The sequence below is a fragment of the Rhododendron vialii genome, chromosome 1a (assembly GCF_030253575.1).
Source record: "Rhododendron vialii isolate Sample 1 chromosome 1a, ASM3025357v1".
Lineage (NCBI taxonomy): Eukaryota > Viridiplantae > Streptophyta > Magnoliopsida > Ericales > Ericaceae > Rhododendron > Rhododendron vialii.
In genome coordinates, this window is record NC_080557.1 from 46,966,580 (window position 1) to 46,993,995 (window position 27,416).

The following is a 27,416-nucleotide window of genomic DNA, read 5'->3' on the forward strand; positions in this document are numbered from 1 at the left end:
GTCCACAAGCCAAGGAATTCATAATATCAGATCCAAAAGAGGCTCGTTCAACAAAAAGTTTGGCTCGTTAAAAAAGGCTCGGCTCGATTAAAGAGTTGTTAAATGATTAAACTTGGCTCGTTAAGGCTCGAGCCAAGCTCGAACGCAAGTTTTTGGCTCGTTTAGTAAATGAGCCAAGCTCGATCTCGAAAAAGTTTGGCTCGGCTCGTTTGCGGCCTTGATTCGAGAGACACAGTCCTCGAATATTTATATTTTGATCTTAATAATACCTCCCCCCCCCCCCCACCAACAACTTCTACTAATTTCAAGAGCAGTAGACTATAGCTGAATCGTTGCCCCAGTAGTCATACATTGGGCTGGGTCAAGAACTAGCCTCCTCCCCAAGGGCCATCATCAGGCTGGCCCGTCTGTTTGGTGGGCTCAGGCCATGCTAAAGTTCTAAAGGCCAGACGGGCTTTGTGCGGGCTTTGGATCGGCAGGTCAAGTGATGGCCCTTACTCCTCCCCAACCCGGCCCAAATTATACTACTCAAAAAAGAGCTCTGGGATTTAAGCCCACAACCTATGGGTGGTTGGGTTGTGGAGTAAAGGGTGTTATATATTGTGAGTCCTGTACCCTATGTCCCTATCCAGTTCCTCCTCTCTTTTGGAAAAAATATGGTTCACTTGGACGAAAATTAAGGCTGTCAAGATTCAAATGATCAAGAAAGAAACCAAGAAATATCGAGGATGTCAAGATTCAATGTCAAGAAAGAAACTACTCCAATATGTTAAGGAAAAAACTCAATTCAAGATATTCAAACTAACATGCACAGATTAAACGAGAGGCTCCTCTACTGAATATTACATGGGTATTCGCTGGTAACGTTATAGTGAAGGGAAGGATGTGATGGCATAACAATATGCATGCAGACATGTACGAGCATTGCACATGACAAACGTTCGCATGAGGAGGAATTAGGTATCAATCATAATTAACTTAGTGCTGCACAGACCATGTACATGTCTAATTCATGCTCATCCCAAATGCAAAATGTCACCAGTCACCACCTTATGAATTAGGTATCGATAGTTGTTTGTGTTTTCAACAACCAAACTTGACCAAATTTTTGAATCAAATCAAAGAAGAAGTAAGAATTCTGATACTTCAAAAAGGACCAATTCAAATCAACAAGAATTACTAAACAGAAATACATTCTAGAATTAGTTTCAAGTCTTCGAGTCCTTATGAACAAGGGTATATTTTTTCATCAAAGGTGTCTCCGAGTCCTTATAAACAAGGGTATATTTGGAAAATGATAATGCCAAAACTATTTTTGTTAGTGCCGAAACTCTAGTATAGAAAAAAAGCTTATACCATGTGCATTGTACAAGATTTTTATGCACTAGAATTTTGGCACCAGTAAAAATAATTTTGACATTATCACTACTTTATTTTTGGAATGGTCCCTCTAGTTTCAAGCAAGTCTGAGTTCATTCCCTAGTATCAATTGCAATGCTTTTAGCCCCGAAGTTTGGTTAATGTACCTATTAGGTTCAATTGATAATGTTTGCATCCCAAATTGATGGAAAAGTGATAAATTAAGGAGTTGAATTGAGAGACATGGTTATGTCTTGAAATGTCAAAACTGCCCTTCATTAGGCACTTTTCCGTCAGTTTGGAAAGGAAATGTTATCTATTAGACCTAATAGATACGTTCACCAAATTTCAGGATTAAAAGCGTTGTAATTGATATTAGAGGACGAAACTGAGAGTTGGTTAAAACTAGAGGGATCATTTTTACAAGTTACCCTGTAAACAAACAAGGCAAGCTAGCTAATAGCCTGGTCGTTTTTTGTGCTCTACTTCACTTTCACTTAACTACTCCCGTATGGCCGTATCGGTATAGCCAGCCCAGCACAGAACCAGGCCTTTCCCGTCGGTGCCGTCTTGGATAGCCATGGGACCAGGCAACGTGGAGCCGACGTCGTCGTTGATGACGGATTTACTCCGCAAGGCTGGCGGATTCGCCGTCATCGACGGCGGCCTCGCGACGGAGCTCGAACGCCACGGCGCGGACCTCAACGACCCTCTGTGGAGCGCCAAATGCCTCCTCACTTCCCCTCACCTCGTTAGAAGGGTACCCTTCTTCCCATCTTTCGTTTATATGTAGCAATTTTCAATCGAATTCGCTATCTGCGTTTGTTTTACGCATTTATTGTATTTAGTCTAGAGTTTCTTGACAATTTGATTCTGTTTTATTTTGCTAAGTTTGTTCAATGTTTGTATTCGAAATGCGATAGGAAAAGAGCTTGGCTGATAAAGATTCTTAATTTTGATGGGTTCTCACCTTAACAAATAATTCCCTTATCAGGGCATTTGTTTTCCAAATTTTTTGTCAAACCAATACGAAATTCAAAACATCTGTGTTCTTTTCTTGAGTTTTCTGGGCAACCAACCAGCAATTTATCATTCATGTAAAATAAAATAGTACGAATTGTTCATACCAAACTATTTGGGTAAAATCAGAAGTACGTCATATTTGTGTTCATTTTTATTGGTTTGGGTGACCCATCTGTAGGGCTGCAAACGAGCCGAGCCGAGCCGAGTTTTAGAGTGTTCGAGCTCGGCTCGGCAAAAATTTAGTTGGCTCGAGCTCGGCTCGAGCTCGTGACGAGCTGCAGGACTCGAGCTCGAGCTCGGCTCGATAGGTATTTACGGAGCTCGAGCTCGGCTCGTTCGGCTCGTTTATGAAACAAATATATATAAATATATATATAAATAAATATAAATATGTAAAAATATATATATAAATATGTAAAAAAATATATATAAATATATATATATATATATTATATAATCGAGCTCGCGAGCCAATTCGAGCCGAGTTTCGACTAGCTCGAGCTCGGCTCGTTTATGAAACGAGCCCAGGACTCGAGCTCGAGCTCGGCTCGTTTTTGTCTTGAACTGAGCCGAGCCGAGCCGTTATCGAGCCGAGCTCCGAGCCGCTCGCGAGCGGCTCGGATCGTTTGCAGCCCTACCCATCTGTTTCCCAAATTGTATTTTGGGTTCTGCTTGTAGTATGTGTTATTTAAGTCTGTGATATTTTTTGCCTGAAATACGTACTTCTAAGGTGGGTGTTTGTAGTTCTTTCCATACTGCTGCGATGAAATCTCTTTGTATGTGCCGTGGCATTATGAATGAAATGTCCGATGTTTAAAAAAAAATGTTAGAAATTTTCAAAATAAAAGAGTCGTCGTTTTTTGGTTTTGGAAAATTCCTTTGTTTCCTTAGAATGCTTGTTTTTCCTCTTTGTGAGCTTTGTCCCACATTGGTAAGCTGAGAGATGTTGGAGTGGTATATATTAGGAAACATTCCTAATGAAAGTAACTAATGATCTAGTGTGGTGCAGCCCTTTGGTGCTTTGCACCATACCGGCAGAGCCGGTACACACTCACACACGCACGCGCACGCGCGCGCGCGGCGTGGGCTGTGGTGCATTGTGGCGCTTTAGCGGCGCACTTTGCACTTAGCACGTCAGCGCTAGGCGCCTTATTGTCTCAATGGGTGCGTAGTGGCCTATAAATAGACCACTACTTAGCAGAATCCAGTGTTCATAATATACACACATAATCCGAATCTCTCCCACATCTCTCTCTATATTTTCTAGCATTCATTCTGCGTTCTGTTTTGCTGCAGAAAATAGAACACAGTGGTTCTCGGTTCCTATATTCGTTCAAGCAGATATTCTGTCCGTTTCGTTAGTGCAAACGAAAACGGAAAGAACATCAAGTTCGGGCTTCGATTTATCTTGAAGGCAGGTTTGTTGTAACCCTTTGCATACCGGAATTGGTGGGGGCAAATACTGTCTTTAGGAAAGCAACATAGTCGTAACTCGAAGCGTTTTTCAGTATTTGTGGAGATTTCGTCAACAGTTCAGATTGCAGCGGCCAATTTTTCCAACAATCTAAAGACAGTATTCTGCGATGGCGATGTCTCTACAGAAGATGACACAAGACTTTCTGAAATTGGAGCGATTTGAAGGTGGGAATTTCAGGCGTTGGCAGAAGAAGATGCACTTCTTGCTAACGACCCTGAAAGTGGTGTATGTTCTGACTACTCCGAGTCCGGAGATACCAGAAAATCCAGATGATGAAACTATGGAGCAGGCCCGTGAAAGGGGCAAGTGGGAGAATGATGACTACATCTGTAGAGGACACATTCTCAATGCACTGTCAGATGCACTGTTCGACGTCTATCAGAATTCAATGACGGCAAAGGAACTTTGGGATGCACTTAACGATAAGTATCTTTCTGATGACGCTACAAGTAAGAAATTTCTTGTTAGTCAGTTTATGAATTATCGCATGGTTGATACAAAGCCGGTCATTGATCAGTTGCATGAGATTCAGTATATCCTCAGTCAGTTTAAGGTTAAGAACATGCATATGGATGAATCTATTGTTGTTTCCTCTGTTATTGACAAACTGCCTGCATCTTGGAAAGATTACAAAAAGGAACTCAAACACAAGACCGAGGAATATACCCTTGATCAGTTGGCCCAACACCTTCGGGTGGAGGAAGAGACAAGGCGTCAGGAGGGTAAGGATAATTCTACTTCCAAAGTACATGTGGTGGAAGAAAGTTCCAACAAGAAACGCAAGAACAGGGACGGTGATAAGTCTTCTGGTAAGTGGAAGAAGTAGAAGCGGGATCCTACCGACATTGGTTGCTGGCATTGCGGCAAACCTGGGCATCTTAAGAAAGATTGCAAAATCCTGAAAAGGAAGAACTCTGGTGGAAATCCAGGAGCATCTGGGGCAAAGAATTATAAATTCATTGCTGTTGTTTCCGAGGCGAATATCCTCGATGATGCTGGAAGTTGGTGGGTTGATTCTGGTGCGACAAAGCATGTTTGCAATGACAAGAGGCTCTTTACTGAGTATAGTCCTGTTGCAGATGGTACCGTTCTGTTCATGGGAAATGCGTCAACTGCATCAGTTAAGGGAAAAGGCAAAGTGGACTTGGAGTTCACTTCTGGCAAGACGCTGACTCTTACTGATGTGTATCATGTACCGGAAGTTAGGAAGAATCTTGTGTCTGCAAGTCTACTTAATAAGTATGGCTTTAAAGTAGTGTTTGAGTCGGGCAAAATTGTTGTGTCCAAGGGTGGTGTGTTTGTTGGCAAAGGCTATGTAACCGAGAGAATGTTTATGCTTAATATTAATAACACAGTTGTTTCTGCTTATATGCTTGATTCTTTATCTTTATGGCATACTCGTTTAGGACATATCAGTACAAGGAAAATGGATTGCATGATAAAATCTGAACTAATTCCTAAATCTGATAATGATATGGTTGATAAATGCAAGATTTGTTTGGAATCAAAGATAACCAGATTGCCATTTCCTAAAATTGAGCGGACTTCTTCATTACTTGAATTGATTCATAGTGATGTATGTGATTTTCATAGCACTCCAACTAGAGGCGGAAAACTTTATATGGCAACGTTCATAGATGATTATTCGAAATTTTGCTATGTCTATTTGCTTCATTCTAAAGATGAAGTACTTGATAAATTTGTTGCATATAAGACTGAAGTTGAAAATCAATGTGGTTTGAAGATAAAACGTCTTAGGTCTGACAGGGGTGGTGAATATCACTTCCCTGATTATTGTGAATCAGTAGGGATAATTCATGAAGTAACTGCACCTTATACACCACAACAAAATGGAGTGGCCGAAAGGAAGAATAGAACTTTATGTGAGATGGTAGTTGCTATGCTAAGCAATGCAGGATTAAGTAAAGGTTTGTGGGGCGAAGCCATACTTACCGCTGCTTATATCCTAAATAGAGTACCTCTCAAAAAGTCTAACATTACTCCATATGAACTCTGGTCAAAAAGGAAACCAAACTTGAGTTATTTTAAAACTTGGGGGTGTAGAGCGATTGTGAGATTGCCGAGACCTAAAAGGAAGAAACTGGGTCCAAAAGGAATCGAGTGTGTATTCCTTGGATATGCTTTGCACAGTAAAGCATATAGGTTTCTAGTGGCCGAGCCTAATGATGTTGTGTCCATCAACACCATCATTGAATCTTGAGATGCAGTGTTCTATGAAAACAGATTTGACAAAATTCCAAGGTTAAAATCTAGTAAAGATTTGGAATCTAATAAAGATTCGGAAGAGTTTCCTTTGATGTCCGAAGAGGACAACGAGCCTTTAGAGGTTCCAGTTGAAGGAAATGAACCTGAGGAACAAGTTGAATTGAGAAGGAGCAAACGAGTTCGGATAGAGAAAACGTTTGGTCCTGATTTCATAGTTTATCTAGTTGAAGGCACTAGAGAGACTTCATGTGCTCACAATGTATTTTCACTTCATGTTGAAAATGATCCTTTGACATTTGAGGAAGCAATGAAATCGCAAGACGTGGCTTTCTGGAAAGAGGCTATCCAAGATGAGATGGACTCTATCATGGGTAATAATACATGGGTTCTGGCAGATTTACCACCTGGTTCTAAGCCAATTGCTTGTAAATGGATTTTCAAGAAGAAAATGAAAATTGATGGAACTATTGATAAGTTCAAGGCCAGACTTGTAGCCAAAGGCTTTACCCAAAAAGAAGGTATTGATTACTTTGATACCTATGCCCCGGTTGCTAGAATCTCAACAATTAGAGTTTTAATTGCTCTTGCTTCTATATACAAGTTTGAGATACACCAAATGGATGTCAAGACTGCATTCCTTAATGGTGAATTAGATGAGGAAATCTATATGAAGCAACCAGAGGGGTTTGTTGTGCAAGGTTATGAGCACAAAGTTTGCAAGCTTATAAAGTCTCTTTACGGACTTAAGCAAGCACCTAAGCAATGGCATGAGAAGTTTGACAAAGTGGTTATGTCAAATGGTTTTACAATACACCAATCTGACAAGTGCGTGTATAGTAAATTTAATGGCAAACGAGGAGTCATTATCTGTTTGTACGTAGATGATATGCTTATTTTTGGTACAGACCAAGAGAGCATTCAGAGTACAAAAGTATTTCTTTCTGCTAATTTTAGTATGAAAGATATGGGTATTGCTGATGTAATATTAGGTATAAGAATTAAAAGAAGTGGTGGTCACTTGATTCTTTCCCAGGAACATTACATTGAGAAGATTTTAAAGAAGTTTAATCACTTTGAAAGCAAACCGGTGTCTACTCCGTATGACTCTCAATCGCCATTAGATCTTAATGAGGGGAGAGCGGTGTCACAACTAGAGTATTCTAGAGTGATTGGCAGCTTGATGTATGCCATGACAAGTACAAGACCGGACATTGCATATGCGGTTGGGAGACTTAGTAGGTATACTAATAATCCTGGGCATGTGCATTGGCATGCAGTATATAGAGTACTGCGGTACCTCAAAGGGACTATAGATTATGGAATAGTCTATAGTGGATATCCTTCGGTTCTAGAAGGATACACTGATGCTAGTTGGATTACTGAGCAGAATGATCACTCGTCAACGAGTGGTTGGGTGTTTACACTTGGTGGAGGGTCAATCTCCTGGGGATCTAAGAAGCAAACGTTGATAACAGACTCGACCATGGCAGCCGAGTTTGTAGCATTAGCTTCTGGTAGTAAGGAGGCAGAATGGCTGAGAAATCTGTTGCTGGAAATTCCAGTGTGGCCTAAGCCTATGCCACCTGTATCGCTGCATTGTGATAGTCAAGCTACGTTGTCGCGAGCGTATAACCAAGTGTATAATGGAAAGTCCAGGCATATTGGACTAAGGCATAGCTATGTAAGACAATTGATTGTTGATGGGGTGATAACCATTGATTTTGTTAAGTCAAGTCAAAACTTGGCGGATCCTTTTACGAAAGGCCTTGCAAGGGATTTGGTGTTGAAAACATCAAAGGGAATGGGACTTTTGCCCAATTAGTTTAATCACTCCTGGTGGAAACTCAACTCAACCGGTTGATACTCTCAATCTCTTGAGTTCAATGAGAAACTACACCATATGTCGTGATTGGAAACACTTTAAAGCTATTTTACACATTCCAAGGTAAAGTGTTTTGTACCTATAATGTGAAATACAAAGGAGGTTGAACTACTTAGTTCTTAATAGATTGTTTTGTGCTAATGTTATAGGAGCACGGATAGCAATCTACCTATATGAATGTGGAGGTGGTGCCGCTTCCTATAGGTCACAGGGGCTAGACCTTAGAGCGTTCATGAAATCAAGATAAAAGACCCAAGGCTAGTTCACGGGTCAACCGATTGGGATATCTGCACTATTTGGAGGATTATGTGTGAGACACGTCCGGTTGGTCGACAGAGGACAACTAGTTCAAAGACACGTCTACTATGCTGCCCTGACCAGCTTTGATATGTTTTCACTAAGTGAATAGTTGAAGTCGTAAGACACTATTTATGTATGCATAAACCTTGTAATAAGAACCGAGAATATTTCATCTGTATTTCGAAAATGGTGGGGGATTGTTAGAGATTTTCAAAATAAAAGAGTCGTCGTTTTTTGGTTTTGGAATATTCCTTTGTTTCCTTAGAATGCTTGTTTTTCCTCTTTGTGAGCTTTGTCCCACATTGGTAAGCTGAGAGATGTTGGAGTGGTATATATTAGGAAACATTCCTAATGAAAGTAACTAATGATCTAGTGTGGTGCAGCCGTTTGGTGCTTTGCACGATACCGGCAGAGCCGGTACACACTCACACACGCACGCGCACGCGCGCGCGCGGCGTGGGCTGTGTGGCGTGGGCTGTGGTGCATTGTGGCGCTTTAGCGGCGCACTTTGCACTTAGCACGTCAGCGCTAGGCGCCTTATTGGCGCCATTTCTTATTGCGAGTTGGCAGTAAGGTGGCGTTAATCCGATTGGGTGTGAGTGAAACAGCACACCAGTTCGGTGTGACTGGGTGTGACTGATCGATCTAGGCCGTAGGATCCGATCCAACGGTCAGATTAGATCGGGTGCATACCCATTCTCAATGGGTGCGTAGTGGCCTATAAATAGACCACTACTTAGCAGAATCCAGTGTTCATAATATACACACATAATCCGAATCTCTCCCACATCTCTCTCTATATTTTCTAGCATTCATTCTGCGTTCTGTTTTGCTGCAGAAAATAGAACACAGTGGTTCTCGGTTCCTATATTCGTTCAAGCAGATATTCTGTCCGTTTCGTTAGTGCAAACGAAAACGGAAAGAACATCAAGTTCGGGCTTCGATTTATCTTGAAGGCAGGTTTGTTGTAACCCTTTGCATACCGGAATTGGTGGGGGCAAATACTGTCTTTTGGAAAGCGACATAGTCGTGACTCGAAGCGTTTTTCAGTATTTGTGGAGATTTCGTCAACAGTTCAGATTGCAGCGGCCAATTTTTCCAACAAAAAAAACTATTGGGTACATGGTTTAGCTGGACCCTGTCAATTATGGGCAAATTTGTTCTAACACTTTGTCCTTTTGGAACTCAAGGTGTTATTCTGGTAAGTGGTAATAACTAACAACACGATACTTTTTCTTGGATCATGGAGTAAGATTGTTTGGATACTTCCATAAGACATTATGTCAGAAGTGAAGTGAATTGGAAGGTTGGACCACATGTAAGATAGCCTTGGACCACATGTAACAGAGCTTCTAGTAAAACACATGGCCATTCACTGAACAGTATGGTGCAGTAATGGTGGCTGTCTCGTTTCCAGGAAAGTATACAAACAACTTGACAACTGTCTGCAAAAAATTGTTTATGTTCAAAATAAAATTCCTATTATTTTCCCTTGTATATTTTTGCATTCTTTTATTTACAGGACCACAATGGTTCACTCAAGTGTGCGTATTCACAAGTTAGGACCCAATATCTTGGAAGTTAGAAAGTTGAGTTGATTTCACTGATTAGTTCTAGTTCATCCAACAGGCAAAAGCAACTTCTGAAGAATCCTTTTGGGATGGAGTAAGGAGTATGCAATTCATTTGAACTTCAAAAGTTGCCCTGTAACTTTAAACAATGCGGAGAGGCATGCTTTGCAATTGGAATTTCTGCATGCCTCACCCTCCTATTTCTCAACTCTCATCGCTTAGCACCATATTTTTGTCTTCCTTCCCAGTAGAGTTTTGTTCTACGTGCTGTTTGGGTTTCGTCCTATGGTTCTATCGGTTTTCATTTGCTGCTTCTTTTTTTTATGAGTCTAAAGATGTCAAACAACAAAAGTACTTAAAATGTCGCATCTTATTTTTACTTCTAAGTACTTAAAAGTACTTAAGAATGTCACATATTGAGCAAGCTTAATCGATTGATTGGTAAGGTTAAAGAGTTACAGTCGAAAACTGCACTTTAATCATATTGTTACCAATATTATGGCAGCAGCGGATGGAAAGTTCTCTGTTTTCACATTAGGCTGTCATGAGCCTCATCATAGGATCACATCACTAAGGTTAATGGATGAATCCTACGGAACTTATGAAAGGTTTGCTTTATGTGCTTCCTCTCTTTGGTTTTAGCCTTTCAGGGGTTGAGTAGGTTTGTGTTTTTTCTTTTTTTTTTTTGGGTGGGGGGTGGGGGGAGTTCAGACCAGCAGATGCATATGGTACTATAGTGAGCATAATTTTGGAGTTGTGGATGTAGTTTTACGGGTTTAGTAAGACAGTTATATAACACTTTAGTTGTTTGCTATCTTAGCATAATACTACTGATTTGCTCAATGGATCAGGTACACCTCGATTACCTTGAAGCTGGTGCTGATATAATCATTACAGCATCTTATCAGGTTTTAACAGTGTCCCTTAACACACGCACCCTCTCTCTCTCACAGATACTTAAAACTAACTTTTGACTGTATTTTGATAGGCGACCATTCAGGGGTTTGAGGCCAAAGGCTTTTCTCAAGGAGAGAGCGAAGCCTTGCTTAAAAAAAGTGTCGAAATTGCTCTTGAGGCACGGGATATTTATAATGGACTATGTAGTGATTGTGTCTCTGATGGTGCTGGTGATGGGAGAATCCTCAAACATCGATCCATCCTAGTTGCAGCTTCTGTTGGGAGCTATGGGGCTTATCTAGCAGATGGTTCTGAATACAGGTGAGTTGAGTCCTGCCTTAACCTCATTGTGTCAGCTTTTGTTTTTTCAGTCTTGAAATGACTTATATCTTGCACTTTACTACTCCTTGTCATGCTCTATATATAAATAGTATCTTATCACCTCCTTGGATGTAACGTCTTTGGATCTTTAATTAGTTTTCAACTCTAAATGCTCAAAGCTTGAACAAACTTTTGGCATGTGGGAATGTGTCACATGGAAAATTCGGAATCAGCAAGATATTCCTGTTTGTTTATGGTGTCCATGATACGCCAAATGGGCATAACAGCTGTTTTCACCTTACCACCAGTGAGCATGTATTGTAATTTCGTTCTGTATATGACAACTGTATATCTTTGAGAACAAGTTTGACGGCCTCAACTGCTATCAGCGTCTCTTCTGTCACCTATGCTTATGATTAGTAGAGATTTAGCGTAAAATGTTCCTCCTTTCACTGCGTCCTTTTGTAGTGGGAACTATGGTGATGCAATGAACCTGGAGTACTTAAAGGACTTTCACCGGAGAAGGGTTCAGGTTCTGGCAGATTCTGGTGCTGACCTAATTGCGTTCGAAACAGTGCCAAACAAGCTAGAAGCTCAGGTATTGGTAACTTTGGTTGTTTGAAATTTTAGTAACTCATTGCTTTTTCCTAGAGAAATTATAACCTAGGTGCCAACTCTATCATTGTCAGTGTATGGCTTCAGACAATAACGGCCGATTTGGTTTTCTAGTTCGTTCAATTAGGGTTGCCCTGTTTGGCTGTTTTATGCTTTGGGCTGGAATTTGTTCTCTGAGAATAATGCCTAAGAGTACACTCTTAGCATATTACGCATTACAATTGGTGCCTACTTTTTTGATTCTGGTGATAATTTTGGCACTCATCCAGGCTTATGCTCAGCTTCTTGAGGAAGAGAAGATAAAGATTCCTGCATGGTTTTCTTTCAACTCTAAGGATGGTGTTAATGTAGTCAGTGGTGATTCTTTGCTCGAATGTGTTGCCATAGCTGAAGCATCAAAGAAAGTTGTCGCTGTGGGGATCAACTGCACTCCACCTAGGTTTATTCATGATCTGATTTTGTCTATGAAAAAGGTATTGTTCTGATTTCTTCTGTAGATATTTCGAGTTTTAACTTATCTCTGTCGTAGAATTATCAGCTATAGGTCCATTGCTAAGTTAAACATGCAAAATAATCCCGTCATGTCATTAGAAACTCTTTGAATCTTTGGTGCGCATCTTTTCCTCATGGTATTAAATGGTTCAATAAGTAGCATTATTACCATCTTTTTTACTACTATTCTTTTCCGTGGAAGTACAAACAAAACAAAATGTTGTTGGTCTTAAACTTACTACTTGGAATATTAAGATTGGGCACAGATAAGTGTTATCAATTGCATGCTAATTCCCGATGCTTTCAAACTTTGAAATTTTTGGCTTCACTCTGTAAGATTGTCTACAGACTCTATACAACTGGTTTGGACATTATCTTGTTTTGAATGGCTTGGATATCAGATCTAATGGTAATGTAGCAAAATTGGTTTTCCTTTGCTCAACTTCTCCATGCGGATAATTGATTTATTTGTCTTTGCACAACTAGGATGTTATTGCGCAGAAGTGGTGTTTTTCACTTTTCTATGCCCAATAACCATTAACCAGGATGTGTATGTTTCTATTTCATGTTTCCTTTGAGTAGTCTAAAAATGTCGAGAATTTTTTATTCTGTTTTGCCTTTGGCAAATCGTCCTCATTTGGTATCTGTGCAGGTGACGTCTAAACCAATACTCATATATCCAAACAGTGGGGAGAGATATGATGCTGATCAAAAGGAGTGGGTGGTGAGTTCTTTTTCCCAAGGCCAACAACTTGTGTTTTTGAAGAAATTGGAATGACTGCAAATTTCAGTTCGTGAAGAATTTGACTATGTGCAATAATGCTTCAAGAGTTTTCATATATTTTTCCCCCTTCTCTGGATATGCATTTTTCCAATATAGTTGAATCATGAATGTCTGTTATTTACGTGAGCTAACCCGGCATTCCTATGGACCATTGAGAGCCAAAAAGTGACATTCCTTCCCAAAACAAACACCCACCCACCCATCCACGAACTCCCAGTGAATCTGTACTCAATTATGGGTTCTTTAGAAGATTCAAGGAATTGAGCAATGTGCCAATCCGTCTAGTTTTTACCCCGTTTCAAATATTTTTGAACCTCTGCAGTCTGTGTTTGGTATGTTTTAAGTGATTACCATATTCAATTTTGCAGCAAAATACTGGGGTTCGAGATGAAGATTTTGTCTCGTACGTTAACACGTGGTGTGAGGTTGGGGCATCCCTTGTTGGAGGTTGCTGCAGAACTACTCCAAATACCATCAGAGCAATATATAGAACCCTCTCCAACAGATCTGCTGCTCTATCTCCTCTCAAGTGATCCTGCTGATTAACTTAGAACATGGAAGGTACTGATGGGGTTTGCTGTAATTGATTTCTCTCCTAATTGCAAGAATGGAGGAGAGTCCCACCCAAGCTAACATAGTTTAGGGATGAGAGAATCTTTTATAAGCAGCTTAAGGAGAAAGCCGGTTAATGTGTTGATGAGATACGACCTGCGTTACACACTTTTTTGTGTGTTTTGGTTCTAACGTCAGTGAGGGCATGTGTTTAAGTTGGTGATTATGGTATACATTCCATCTGCATTCTTTCCTGTATTTCTTTGGGACTTTTGATGTACCTGTTTGGCTGGGATTTTGGCTAACTTTGGAAATTTGATTGTATGCGAACGTACCAGAAAATGCTTGTAATTATCCTTTTTAGATATCAACTTATAAAAAGTCAAACTTAATCAAGCGATTGTGATGTTGGTTCAATTACCTCAACGAAGAGGATTTCTCTATTTAGAAGTATTAGAACGGCACAACGATTCACTGGAAACTTGATAAACCAAAGAACAAGCAAGATACTTTGATCAATTCAAAACGAACTTACTTTCCAATTGATTCTCCAAACTTCCACTAACGAATAGAATGAGTTACAAAGTGATTACTACTACAAACTATTTCGAACTTAAGTCTAAGTTCTTCTAACTACTGCCTAAATGGACAAATCAAGCATAGTATAGCTGTTTGTTTGATGATTTGTCAGGGGTCTTTTTCTTCCTTCATCTTCTATTTATAGGTAAACTTTTGAGTCTTCTCCGCATTTTCTCTTTCCCACCTGATTGCCTTCAAAGTCGTCTTGGTTTTGAATTCAAACTTTCCCTCCATGATCTTTAACTGTGGTGATTCAGTTTAATCCATCACCCCACTCGCCTGTAACAACATCGTGTTGGAAGTGGGCAGTTATATGCTAGAGTTTTAATTCCTTTGACTGTGTCAATTGTAACTGCCTTTTGTTTGAATTAAATTATTCGTGCCTCTGAGCTTCGAACTGCTTATTTTCTAAGCTATTATTCGAGTGACACCTGGCAATAATTGTCATTATCTATTAAAACGACACTAATTTGATCAGAACATCATCGTTCTTTTAATTATGTGATTCCATGTATTTCAGTCTATGCGTGCTCTATTTTGTCTAAAATGAATGACCACTTGTTACTAGTTGATTGGGCCAATAAATTCTCATGCAAACAGTACCTATGTTCCCACTGATAGCACCATTTAGCACCAGCCCATAAATGGTTAAGTACGCAAATTATAGGTAGTTGGAAGGATCGAACATAATTAATAGAGGAACATTGAAAACAAAAGTCCTCAAGGGCCGGCTGCATACCAGCAGCAGCTCCTTGAGGATAACATAAGCCATACACAAAAACAGAGCGATCTGTCTGAATACAAACTTCAAGGGATCCTCTGAGCACAGGCCCACCGAAGAGCTGCCATGCATGCTCGAATCTCGACCATTCCGCTGAGGATGCAAAACAAAGCTCCACCTGCGCCGACACCCACGTGAACCCAGGTTGCTGCACCATGACCTGAACCAGCAGCCAAAGCTCCATCCGTAACAATAACTCGGCTACCACTCAGAGTTAGGGGTGGGAATTTCCGACATGACATGAGAACACGACACAAACCCAATACGAAGTTAGCGGGTTAGGGTCAGCTATTTCTTACATGAAATACGAATGTGACACGACATGATAAACAGGTTGGGTTAGGGTTGGGAAAATTCTGACACAAACACGACACGACGCAGGGTGAGAATTTATGAAAGGACAGGACAACACGACACGAACTAGACATGAAATTAGTGGGTTAGAGTTGGCTATTTTTTACACAGAACACTAATTTGATACGACACGATCACACGAAAAGTTAAACAGGTTGGATTAGGATTGAAAAAATTCTGATACAAACACAAGCTGACAACGACACGATGCCCACCTCTACTCAAAGCACAACCCTCCCTCCTCCAGACATACTACTAACCCTCCCCTCCCTTTGCCATCCCAAAAAACTCCACCACAATCATACCATATTTGATTTCAATTTTGCTTCTAATTTCGGGTGGGATCATCGAGTAAGGTTATGTACACAAACTTATGTCCACAGATAGAACATGTATTTGAATTCGTTTGGTGCACGTGGAACCCTCATTATTTTATAGTATTTACGTCAACCGAGTAATCCGGATCCCAAAGTTACAATTTAATTTGGTTTTAGATGAGTTGGTAGTTAACAATCTAATATAGATTCTGCCTTGCATGTTTTGTATACTCTGGTATAAGGAGTTGTTTGGCAGCAGTTTGAAAACTGGATTCATTTGGTTTTTTTTTTTTTAGTGAAAATATTGTTCTGTCTGTGGGGAATTTTTTCAGTTAATTGCATTTCTCTGGGATTTTTTTTTTTCCGACCAAATATAAACTGCATATAAATATATAATATAGACAAGGAAAGGGAATGCCTGAGAACTGCCTGAGAAAGGGAATGCAAGGAAGGAACAGGTTGGTGGTTGTATCGTACACCTTACTTGGGACCCGGGGACCTTTGGCTTGCCGAGCACATTCGGACCATCTATCTCAATAATTAATAGTTTGAATTGAAAATAAATTTTTTCAGGAAAGAGTTCGCATTTTAATCCGGACCACTGAAAATACTTTTGAACGATCCAGATACGCTCAGCAAGGTACTTGGCAGCGTCTTGCTTAGTAGCATCTCCCAACCAGCGTCTAGTTTCACCAGCGTCTTGCTTGGCTGGTGAAACTAATTCAACGAGAGGGTCTGTTCATCTATGACCCAGTCAGTGTACTGACTGAAATGAACCCTTCATCAAAGGCTTTACGCTAGTTTGAACCTGTCCACACACCCCGAGTCAAATCAATGGTGTTCCATTCAATTGAGCATGACGGTAAATAAGTGTAAAGTCCTCGCAAGTTTGTTAGATCGTTAACTTCACGATTTCAAAATCAATCATGATATGCATAAGTTTGTCAGTTGTCGTTAGCACTTAGCATAACTCTTATGCTGCCGAGCGGCATTCCTGCAAAACGATGCCAAGCGGCCGATCCGGCCGTTCATCTTGTCACAGACAGCTGGGATTGAATTTAAGCGCATACAAACCTGAGCCGTCGATTGCCGAAATTAACGACTAGATTGGTCGCTTTGCATACAGAGGTGCTTGGCGGCACCCCCATTTCCATGCACATAAGAAGCAGGGTGTGCTTTTGGAAAATGCCTATTTCCTTTGGCAGATAGTAGGGAGAATGACACAAGGAGAGAGCACAAATCACCAGTACTTAAAATGGTTGTGAAAATCTGTCTGAGAGAGAAGAAAAAAAAAAGAAGAAGGTGGGGAGTATTGGGCTTAAGATTGTTTTTTTTTTTTTTTTTTCAAAAGCTGAAAAAAGCAAAAGAAACAGAGTGAAAATCAAAGTCTCTCCCAAGAGAAGAAGATACTTTGCTCAAAGTACGTCCATCCTTTAACTTCGACGAGGGCAGTTCTGGTAATGAAAAAAATCAGTTTGAATAACAAAATAACAGGAAATTCCTCAGGCTATCACACAATCTTGAAACCTTGATTTGGCAGAGAGAAAAATACTCGGAGCCGTATTCGAGGGGCGGTGTGGTATAGGTAGTTTCTGTGGAACGAGAAAGCTGATGGAAGTCGATTAGGCACTTACCGATACATGTGGAACGGAACAACTAGATGTACTCAAAGAACTAATAATTGAGGCGAAACTCAAAATAGTCGTCATACAAAAGAAAAATAGGGTAAAAGTCGAAGGGGGAGAATTGGTGAATCATGCATCAATCATGTAGCAATTGATTGAATCTATCAATTAGTATTACTTGCTTTCGGGCATGTAGTGCTTTAGGAATCTCTATCATCACGCATCTACGTAAGGCTCACGACAAAGTGTATGGTGGTGGCAGTTCTCCAGAAGCACCACGTAACAGTTCTCCGAGCACTGAATAATCACTCTCTGCTAGACAGCATCCTAATGAAAAATGGATTTGCATCAAACAGTCCCTCACTGGGAAAGTGAGAGATTTGTGATGGCACCACCCCCGTTTCTTGTCCCTCTAGACTAGATAAGCATTTACCACTTGGGCCCCTTTTCCACTTTGTTATTGATTCACTCCCTAATAGCAACAATTCCATTTACTGATCAAAACATTATCTGTGTTCTTTTGCAGGATAGAATTACCTCGATGAAGACCTGAATTGTTTTCTCCTTACAATCAAGGTATTCGAACTTCTATCGAGATGTGATTCTATGACACGGACTTATTTTTCCCCCTTACTTAACTGGTGGAGTAACATTTTTAAACTGTTACCGAGATGTCATTCTATCCTATGGAATCAATAGCAGATGGTATCTGCAACTTCGGTATATTCTCTGTGTCTTTTCATTCTCTGCGGTGAAATTTTCACATTGAGGAGAATACGAAACCAAACCCTACCCTAGTTTGTTAATTGGGATCATTGGGCGTGTTTGATTGCAGATTTCGTTTTGAGGGGATTCATAATGAGGTGAGACTAGGATTGAGATTGAGAATGAGGTGAGATTATTAATGAGGGGATGAATCATTTATTCATGTTAGTTTTGCACATGATTAGGATTGGGATTGGAATTGGAATTGAGAATGAGGTGGAATTGTAAATAACATATTTGTTTTGGATAAGATTAATATTGAGATTGAGATTGAGGTGGATTTTTAAACTGGTTTTGCTCAATCCCATGGGGACGGGATTTGTAATAACACCTCCCATGGGTTGACTAGTCCCATTAAATGGGGGGATTGGTATTCCCATGGGATTTGTAATCCATGGGATAAAAATCCAACTAAACACACTTTTTGAACTGCACTTCACTTTCGGAGTCCTATCCCAAGCCCCAATCTAGCTATCAAACATGCCCATTATGTCTTGATTCAGTGATTGATTGCATGGGTTTAATGATAAAAATGGGAGCCCACAACACTCACCCATATGCTTAGCACAACTAGCTAGGATGACTAAGACAATTAGACTAGTCTTGAGAGCTATACCAGGGATCTAAATGTTTAGAATGGTAGTGGAAGCTTTTCACTAGGGCAGTGGGTTGTATGTGGTGGTTGCTTTTTTTCTTTTTTTTAAATACAGGGTGTCTCAAGTCAGCATGCATGCACCTTGGGCTTATTTTTACAATCCTTTCAACAGTCTTTTCCACGTTTACAAATGAGGTGAGGTAGCCCCATAAGTTGTTGACAGGAATAATCGAACATGAGACCTTTGAGATGAAACAAATCCATAAGTTTCGGGCCAAGATCACCGGTCCAACGTACGTGGTGATGGTTAGGTACCCCTTTTGGAAGATTAGGACTATAGGGCTCTTTGGAGTGTTTTGCTTGTCAACACTAATTACTTTAATCCAACAATATATAATAAACTAATACACAACTTGATTTCTTAAGAACCTTGAAAAGTGAGAAACTAATTCTAAGATGGGGAACCGGCTACAGTCTCCCACATGTGGCATGTGTATTAAGATTAGTCAATTAAACCTCGAGAGCTTAATCCAAGAAGTAATTAGTACTACTTTGTTGAAGCTTTAAAAAGTTGAAATATTCCAGATGACAGATAGTTGCCCAAAACCCTAGGAAATGGATGGGGCTGTGGGTTGAGTTGAGCCAGAGTTAAAGGGTCTCCAAATAGCCTAGCAAGATCCTACATTAATGTGATTCTAAACTTTCCCAAGGGAGATGGGTTATGAGGCTGGATGTGGAGGTGGAGGTGGAGTCTCGGCTGTGGTCTAGTTTCGATGATTTGAATTGTTTATTTTATGTTATGTTCGTAGGGATTCTGTGATGTTGTAGGCCCGTCTCTACAGTTGTGTCATGCGGCTGATTTGGTCATCCATTTCGGCGATAAACAGTTCGTATTTTAATTCGACAATGAACGGTTCTCATCAATAGGAGCTCAGATTAAATCTGAGCTGTTTGTGCCGAAATGAACGGCCGAATCAGCCGCACTACAACCCTGTAGCATAGTGCGGCTTTGTACTACAGAAAACCCCAATCCTATTTGTAGACTACAGTTGAGTAATTTACAAATTAAACTAGTTGAAGAATCTCAACTAAAGTGATCCCAAAAATTAAATATGAGTGGTTTTTCGAAATCCTACTCACAATCATCCACATATTTGAAGACAAAAGATACGAAATCTAGGTTAGATGATTTTTTTTTTTGTGTGATAAATATACTCAAATAAATAGATAACGAGTTGCACCTGTTAAAATAAACTGAAAACAAGCTGTCCTCCTTGAAGCACAAGTTCTAAAACAAATGACAAATGGATTTGCAAATGCAACATACACAGAGAAACCCCCCCCCCCCTCTCTAAAATTTGGGACCATTGCCTTTGCTCCCAAAGACACTAGCCTAGATTTGGCCAAAACACAACCAATTTTGCTCAACAAACAAACACATTTGTTGGAATGGGAATTAGCATTTCCAAAATATAAATGGTACACAATTAAAGCCCCAAAACACCCAAAAAAAATTACCTCAAAACCCCCAAAAATCTACTTTGGAGAAACAACCATGGCTCTTGTAAAGAATCTTGATGTATTGAAACCCTAAAAAGTAGTACAGTAGTAGTAATAGAAGTTTCAAACCCCAATGAACCCCATGTTGTGGAACAGAGTTTGCTGTTAAAAAATGCCCTATAAAACATTCCATGTAATCTGCAAAAACATGCCCACAACCTTAGAAGCTAAGGAAGCCCATATGGGTATGGGCTCATCCCATTTCATTAGTACTTATCACTCAGCCTCATAAAAATGAACATTAGAAATTAGATTTTTTTTTTTCCCTCTCTCTTTCTTTATGTGAAAATTAAAGCAGAGGAGTAGTCCTTGTGGATTCTTTCTTCTTTGAACTGCTTTTGGGGTTCAAGGAATAAAAAATGGGAAGATGGGCAGTGCTTGGATTTTAGATCCCACCTTTACTTTGCTGACCGTGGGCAGTAGTGTAGTACAGAGAGAGAGAGAAACAGATTTGATGCAGAACACGGGAAGAACCAATTCCATAACCATCGAACCAAGTCCCGAAAATTCAAATGATGTTTAATTTTAAATTATTTAATTTGGCAAAATTCGAACGAGTTCGGAATAGATCTAAACTTGGTGGATTGACTTATTTTCGCGCTCCGGTCTAAACCCTAAAAACCCTAGGGAAAATGACAGCCCAGGACGTGTTTTGATAATTGATACCCGCTAAGGACATGCTAAGAACAATTGTTAATGCTGAAAATGTCATTGGCGGGTATTAATTATCAAAACAAGTCCTTGGCCGTCATTTTCCCAAAAACCCTAAACCCTAAGTTGGTGATCGATGGTGCTTTTCGGCTTAATTTCTTCGTTTAGGCCTTCAATTGCGTTATTTTGCTGTTTTAGAAAATATTTATTTCGTTAATAACTCTTAGACCATAATTCCTTTTAAGTTGATTCTTTTTTGAAAAGTCTTGTTTTTCTTTCCCGTTTTCAGTTTTAGAAAAAACCCCAAATTCTGGAACTTTTTATTTTCCAAGTTTATTTTTAGGGTTTCTAAGGCTTCGGCCTATATAAAGGTTTGTAACCTAGAGTTTATGTACTACTTTCAATCAATAATATTGCAGAGTTTCTCTCTTACTTACTTGTGCGCAAAATTTACACGTTACGACGAATTGTTTATCTTATTTGAACTAGTACGCTGATTAGTCTCTCATAAATTTTTTACTGCGTCAAGATTTTAGTGAGAGAAAGAAACAGGGGCTATTTTTACCCCCAAAAAAATAAAGAAAGAAAGAGGTGGCTGCGCCGGGCACGGCGGGCAGGCTTTGGGTGGTCTTGGGTAACCAAATAGGCAAATACCACACCCATTTCCCCCTCACTTTAAGCTGGGTCGGCCTTTGATTTTCGCGAAGAGAGAGATAGAGAGAGAACTCCCCTGCGCTTTATTCCAATTCATTATACTACACTTCTTGTAACTCAGAACGAGGTTGAGAAGACTCTCTCTCTCTCTTCATTCATCTTTATGTCCCCTACATTGTCTTGTTCTAACAACAGAATCTCATAGTAGTAGTATCACTTCCCTACATTAGTGTTGTACCTCTCTGTTCCGTTGGTCCCTTTGAATCTCTGTGTTTTTTTTTCTTATTTCCTCTGTTTTCTCTCGACTAAACGTGGTATAGACAAGACAAAAGAAAACACTCCAACTGGGTTCTTTTGATTTGACCTCGTGTTTCAATACCCAGAAACCAAAAAGCCAAGAAACTCCGATTTCCTTCTTTATTTCAATTGTTTTCTCTTCATTACCTAAGTAAAACAGAGGACCCCTTTCTTGTTGTGTTGAGCAAAACAGAGCTTCTTTTCTCTGTTCTTGGCTCTTTTTATATCCAGGGATTAATTCAATCCCTGTTTTGGTGCTCTTTTAGATCAAGAATTTGTTTACTTGCTTCAGTTCAATTGTAAGAGAAGCAAGAAACAGGGGTTTTTTTCGTAGTTTTGTACTGTGAATGAGTGATATCTCCATATGAAGCTGTGAAACAATGAGAGATGAGAACTGCAAGAAAAGCAAGGTGTGTTTGGCAAATGCAAAAATCCAAAAATAACCCTCTTCGATTTGATTATTGACATTGCTGCATGTGAGATTTTTCTGACTTTTAGCGGTGTTGGTGAAGCTTTCATGGCCTAAGACCCTGGTCAAGAAATGGCTCAATATCAAGAGCAAATCCGAAGACTTCCATGCGGACGACGTCGTTCAACTAGGTATTCCCATTTATTTTCCTTCTCCATTTTCTTATGATCCAGTTCTAGCTTAGGGTTCTGAAAAAGTTTTGGGATTTGGGGATTTTGTGACATGAAACAAAAATGGGATTGTCTCTGTAATTTTTTCACTGACTCGCTGTAGCTTATTCTGCATCAATCGCTGTTTGTGTAGTACCAAAGCATTTGGATTTTAATGGGTTCAATGATTTTTACATTTCTTTGGTTTCAACTGGATTGATTTTGTTGTTTTCCGTATGAATACTTGCGCAATTGATGCAGTACTAGTGGAAAAACCACAGCTTTAACAACTTTAATATGAAGTACTTGTGCAATTAATGGTTTTTGGTTTGCTTTTTCAGGTGGTGATGAAGATTGGAGGACCAACTTCTCAGAGAGGGAGGCATGCACTATCAAGAAAAGCAGAACAGGTACGGTTTCAGACAACCAATATTTCTCTGGACCACACCCTCATTTCCCCCTGAATTTCACCCAATACTTTTCAAAACTTTTTAAACCATGTTTCTTGATTTTCTTGATTTTTTCCCCATTTGAATCCACAGATAGATCAAGTAGGAGGAACTCTGATCGTGCCCGGCGGAGTAAGATTGACCTAGATGCCTCCCTAGTACCAGATGTGCACAATTATAGGTTTCTTCAAATTCTTATTCATTCTGGAGTAGTTAATTTACCTGCTTTTATAAAACAGTTGGTTTGAATTTTATCCTTTTCATGTGAACATAGGATATTTGTAGCAACATGGAATGTGGCCGGAAAATCTCCCCCAAGCTATTTGAATCTTGAAGATTGGCTTCATGCCTCTCCTCCTGCTGACATTTATGTCCTTGGGTTAGTTTGATTGATCCAAAATTCGTTGTGCATTATCTTGCATTTGACAATGCCTCCTTTGAGATATATAATTCCATATTTTGCCATTAGGTTTCAAGAAATTGTTCCTCTAAATGCTGGTAACGTTTTGGGCACAGAAGACAATGCCCCGGCTAAGAAATGGCTATCACTAATCCGAAAGACCCTAAATACTCTTCCTGGCTCTAATTGTGGTTGCCAAACGCCTTCGCCAATTCCCAATCCTATTGTGGAACTAGATGCAGATTTTGAGGGGTCAACAAGGCAAAAGGCCTCATCTTTCTTCCATCGTCGCTCATTTCAGTCCTTAAGTCGTAGCATGAGAGTCACAGGTAGTGACATGTCCATACCACAACCGAGACTTGATCGTAGATTCAGTGTTTGTGATCGCGTTAGTTTTGGGCAAAGGCCAAGTGACTATGACCCAAATTTCAGATGGGGTTCATCAGATGAGGAGATTGGGCCTGGGGATTCACCAAATACCACGTATTATTCGCCCGGCTCATGCAGTGGATTTATTCCCATGGAGGATAGACATAGAAATGCAGGGCAATCAAGGTACTGTCTGGTTGCGAGTAAACAAATGGTAGGAATATTTCTGACAGTATGGGTAAAGAGAGATCTAAGAGACGATGTTCGCAACATGAAAGTTTCTTGTGTGGGAAGAGGATTGATGGGTTATCTTGGAAACAAGGTACATTGTTTGCTCTCCTGAAATTTGACTTCAATATAAACATTTGAGCAAAAATCAGAACCCTTCGCTTGGATTTTGCAGGGTTCAATTTCGATTAGCATGTCTTTGCACCGAACAAGCTTCTGCTTTATTTGTACTCATTTGACCTCTGGGCAGAAGGAAGGTGATGAGCTCAGAAGGAACTCCGATGTACTGGAAATTTTAAGGAAGACAAGGTTTCCAAGGGTTCATGGTACGGGGGACGAGAATTCCCCTCAAACAATCCTTGAGCATGAGTGAGTCCCTCATTAGCTGAATTTTGATTAAATTATTGCAGGCCTTTTGCGTTGATTGATTGAAACGTTTTCACCATCTTTTCAAATTTGTTATTAAAATTTTCTGAACATGCACTATTTAAAAGAAACTTACTCTTCATTTAGATCGAATTTCTAAGACATGTTTTCTCTTGGCATAGTCGAATTATTTGGCTTGGGGATTTGAATTACCGGATTGCACTATCTTACCGTTGTGCAAAGGCTCTTGTGGAGATGCGCAACTGGAGGGCTTTGTTAGAGAATGACCAGGCATGTCAAAAAACTTGGGACGGATTTCATTATGGTTTTGTATTGGTTTTATTATGTTCCTTTTGGGGGTAATTCTTGTGAAAGCTCTAGTCTTCAAAGCCAAAGCTTAGAAGTGTTCGAGTTTGAATCCTTTTTGGCTTTTATCAGCAGCTTCGGATAGAGCAGAGGCGGGGACGTGTTTTTGAGGGTTGGAATGAAGGAAGGATTTATTTTCCTCCCACTTACAAATACTCAAACAATTCAGACAGATATACAGGGGATGATATGCATCCAAAAAAGAAGCGGAGAACACCCGCATGGTAATCTTTTTTATTCCTCTCAATCAAGAAAGTACGATGTAAGTGGTAAATAGAAGTTCTACTTAAAAACTTATGCGGTGGGAAGAAAACTGCGGTGTGGATCATAGTTTGTGGAACTGTAGAAAAGCAGAAGTTCTGTTATATTCTTCAAATATGAGCAACTTATCTGGATATTTGCATGTGAAGGTGTGATCGGATACTATGGCATGGTAGAGGCCTTCAGCAATTATCTTATGTTCGTGGGGAATCCAGATTCTCAGATCACAGACCAGTATATAGCCTGTTTTCGGCAGAGGTCGAGTCTGTCAATCGTAACCGAACCAAGAAAAGCATGAGTTGTGCCAGTTCTAGGATTGAGGTTGAAGAATTGTTGCCGTATCCCCATGGGTATTCTGGCCTTAGTTTCTATTAGGGAGTTCATCCAAATTCGTGTAAGATCTCTCTCTCTCTCTCTCTCTCTCTCTCTCTCTCTCTCTCTAGTAAGTGTATATGCTTTTTTTTTGGGTTCCTCTTTTAAGATTTATTCTCTTTTGTTCTGTAGAGAAGACAATTTTGCCAGCAAGATACAAAGCAGTCATATGCTAAAGGATACTGAACATGGGCCCGGTACTAGTTAATTCCATTGACTGAAAAAGCAGTTTCCTTTACGATTTTTACTTTTGATTTCAATTGAAATCGTTTGTGTGGACTAATTCCAGGATTAAGGAAAACGCCCGAAATCAGAAAAGAATTCAAACTTGGTTCATCATTTCAACCTGATCATGCTCCTTCGTCGCTAAGGTAATTGCCTAACCTTTGCTTTGATTCTCTCCTATGAAATTTGGCAGAACGACTCGATTTTTGGATTGTATGGCGCACCCAATGTTTATTTTAAGCTGAATAACAGAAAGGTGAACTTCTGTTTGGCCATTGAGACTTGTTGGGCTATCTGAATCCAAATTCCACATTAAAAGAGCAGAAGTACTGTGTGGCCTGTATTCTGAAATTGTTGTAGTAAACCAAGTCTTCGTTGAGTTTAGTTTAGTTTTCAATCTGGTAAGATATCTTTTGCTTGTCATGAACAGGTTGTACAAAGAAACTCTGCGTCCGTAGATATTGTGGTAGAGATGTTAGTTGCCTGCAATAAATAGAAGGTTGGACTATGTTTCTTCCTTTCTTTCCCAAGAAGAACTTATTAAACGGAGGTGAATCCGGACCGTCCAAAACACTCTTGGACGGTCCAGATTCACCCCGCTGTAAACAGCTTATATATCTCTTCTTTCCCTTCCTTTGGATTTTAATACCCTTTTCTAATTGTCTTATTCCTTCCCAAAATCCCAAACCGATAATTCTGCAGATAATTACTAACTCCACGATTTGCACAATACTTTTCATCTCCAACTCTCCTGGTTTGTTGAGTCCGATGAGAAGAGGGCTTGCAACGGGTAGCACAAAGCCTTTCAAACATGCTTCGTAATTATAGGTAAGCAAACTCCTGGTTTGTCGAGTCCGATGAAAAGAGGGCTTGCGACGGGTAGCACAAAGCCTTTCAAACATGCTTCGTAATTATAGGTAAACAAACTCCCATTGTTCTCATTTTATCACAAAATGTTGGCTTATTTTTTTCTAATAGCTTTTTTTTTTTTGTTTGTTCCTTTCATGGTTTTGCAGGATGAGCATATTTGTAGCTGAATCTGCCAGTTGCCTTGTTGATTTAAACTAACCACATTATTCTTCACATTATAAAAGTGATAGGGAATTATCTTAATAATGCGAGATAACGATGACCCGTGAAAATCATGTGGGGACATTTTTTTTTTGTTTTTTGTTTATCTTTCTTTTCTTTTTCTTTTTTCTCATTGAAGGAAAAAAGCAATGGGGATGTCAAGGATATTAATCATTGCAGTGTTCAGTGATCAGAAAAAGAGAAGTTGAAGCTGTAAATAATGGTTGTGGAGCTTCTTTACCTGTTGCTGTCAATGATTTTTACTGAAAGGATAAAAAAAGAAAAGAAAAAAGGGAGTAATTCACCTGGTGACATCTTCTGCTACTGTTCCATTTTCTGTTCTCTATTTAAAGCTTGGTAGTGATGAAAGCATGGAGCAGCTTTGTTGATCTCTTTCTTACTCCATGTTTATGTCAGAGAGTAACTGGGAATGCCATTCACACAGTTTCAAGGGAGGGAGGGTGGAACTGGGTGCCACTGCTTTAGTTCAAACTTCAAAAGGCAACCATGTTTGCCATAAAGACGTTATTGCCCCTGTAATGTCCATAATTTGCGAACCATGTAGCATCCAAGCTATTCATTGCCGAGATGAAATCTAGACCATTGGATTGCCGAACGAATGTCTCGAATGGTGCATAACACGGTACTATGCATCCCTGCCCAATTTGCTTAAGAAATTTGTAGTTTGAACTTCAAAGAATTGCGGATAAAAGATAAATAAAAATAAAATAAAAAAAAACTTCAAAGAATTGAACATTATGCCGAGTGAGTGGTTCACCACTCTTCCTTGTCTTGAGTTTGACTGTTTGAGTTCTCATAGGGGATTTGCTCGGCTCCATGTTTAACCTCTAACCCACTAATTATTTTTCATTTTTTCTAATAGGAGTATTGTATACATGGGGTTAGCCGGGGAGTTAGTCCACAAGGAAGGAATCCGGAAATTATCCATAACTCTGAACTCCAAACGTCTCTATCGAGGCTCGAACTCTGATCTTGTTTGTAGGAGTATCATGA

At 39.8% G+C, this 27,416-nt stretch overlaps 3 protein-coding genes across 3 annotated transcripts; 2 read left to right on the forward strand and 1 right to left on the reverse strand.

The window, feature by feature from the left end:
* Nucleotides 1–1,818: 1,818 nt before the first annotated feature.
* Nucleotides 1,819–13,895, forward strand: LOC131333777 (homocysteine S-methyltransferase 2). Its single transcript, XM_058368510.1, has 7 exons — nt 1,819–2,119; nt 10,690–10,746; nt 10,827–11,056; nt 11,525–11,654; nt 11,941–12,144; nt 12,816–12,887; nt 13,316–13,895. Exons 1-7 carry the CDS (start codon nt 1,940–1,942, stop codon nt 13,478–13,480), a joined length of 1,038 nt encoding a protein of 345 aa, XP_058224493.1. The 5' UTR covers nt 1,819–1,939; the 3' UTR covers nt 13,481–13,895.
* LOC131333781 (uncharacterized) lies at nt 13,640–15,230 on the reverse strand. The gene is made up of 2 exons (XM_058368525.1): nt 14,682–15,230; nt 13,640–13,780 (listed from the first exon to the last, which is right to left on the reverse strand). Exons 1-2 carry the CDS (start codon nt 15,041–15,043, stop codon nt 13,723–13,725), a joined length of 420 nt encoding a protein of 139 aa, XP_058224508.1. The 5' UTR covers nt 15,044–15,230; the 3' UTR covers nt 13,640–13,722.
* A 6,174-nt stretch (nt 15,231–21,404) lies between these two features.
* Nucleotides 21,405–25,136, forward strand: LOC131323395 (type I inositol polyphosphate 5-phosphatase 4). The gene is made up of 10 exons (XM_058355168.1): nt 21,405–22,087; nt 22,190–22,277; nt 22,637–22,705; nt 22,838–22,925; nt 23,019–23,123; nt 23,214–23,835; nt 23,917–24,110; nt 24,290–24,398; nt 24,549–24,697; nt 24,884–25,136. The coding sequence occupies exons 1-10, from the start codon at nt 22,058–22,060 to the stop codon at nt 25,107–25,109; spliced, it is 1,680 nt and encodes a 559-aa protein (XP_058211151.1). The 5' UTR covers nt 21,405–22,057; the 3' UTR covers nt 25,110–25,136.
* The last annotated feature ends 2,280 nt before the right edge of the window (nt 25,137–27,416 follow it).

Bases quoted from the DNA above. Each gene is read 5' to 3' on its own strand.
- LOC131333777 (XM_058368510.1), top strand. From the start codon at position 1,940: ATGGGACCAGGCAACGTGGAGCCGACGTCGTCGTTGATGACGGATTTA. The intron at 11,655-11,940 runs GTATTGGTAACT...GCACTCATCCAG, and splicing joins CAAACAAGCTAGAAGCTCAG to GCTTATGCTCAGCTTCTTGA. The intron at 12,145-12,815 runs GTATTGTTCTGA...GTATCTGTGCAG, and splicing joins TGATTTTGTCTATGAAAAAG to GTGACGTCTAAACCAATACT.
- LOC131323395 (XM_058355168.1), top strand. From the start codon at position 22,058: ATGAGAGATGAGAACTGCAAGAAAAGCAAG. The intron at 22,088-22,189 runs GTGTGTTTGGCA...GTGTTGGTGAAG, and splicing joins AGAACTGCAAGAAAAGCAAG to CTTTCATGGCCTAAGACCCT. The intron at 22,706-22,837 runs GTACGGTTTCAG...TTGAATCCACAG, and splicing joins TATCAAGAAAAGCAGAACAG to ATAGATCAAGTAGGAGGAAC.
- LOC131333781 (XM_058368525.1), bottom strand. From the start codon at position 15,043: ATGGAGCTTTGGCTGCTGGTTCAGGTCATGGTGCAGCAACCTGGGTTC. The intron at 13,781-14,681 runs GTACTGTTTGCA...CCAGCCAAACAG, and splicing joins TGCTATCAGTGGGAACATAG to GTACATCAAAAGTCCCAAAG.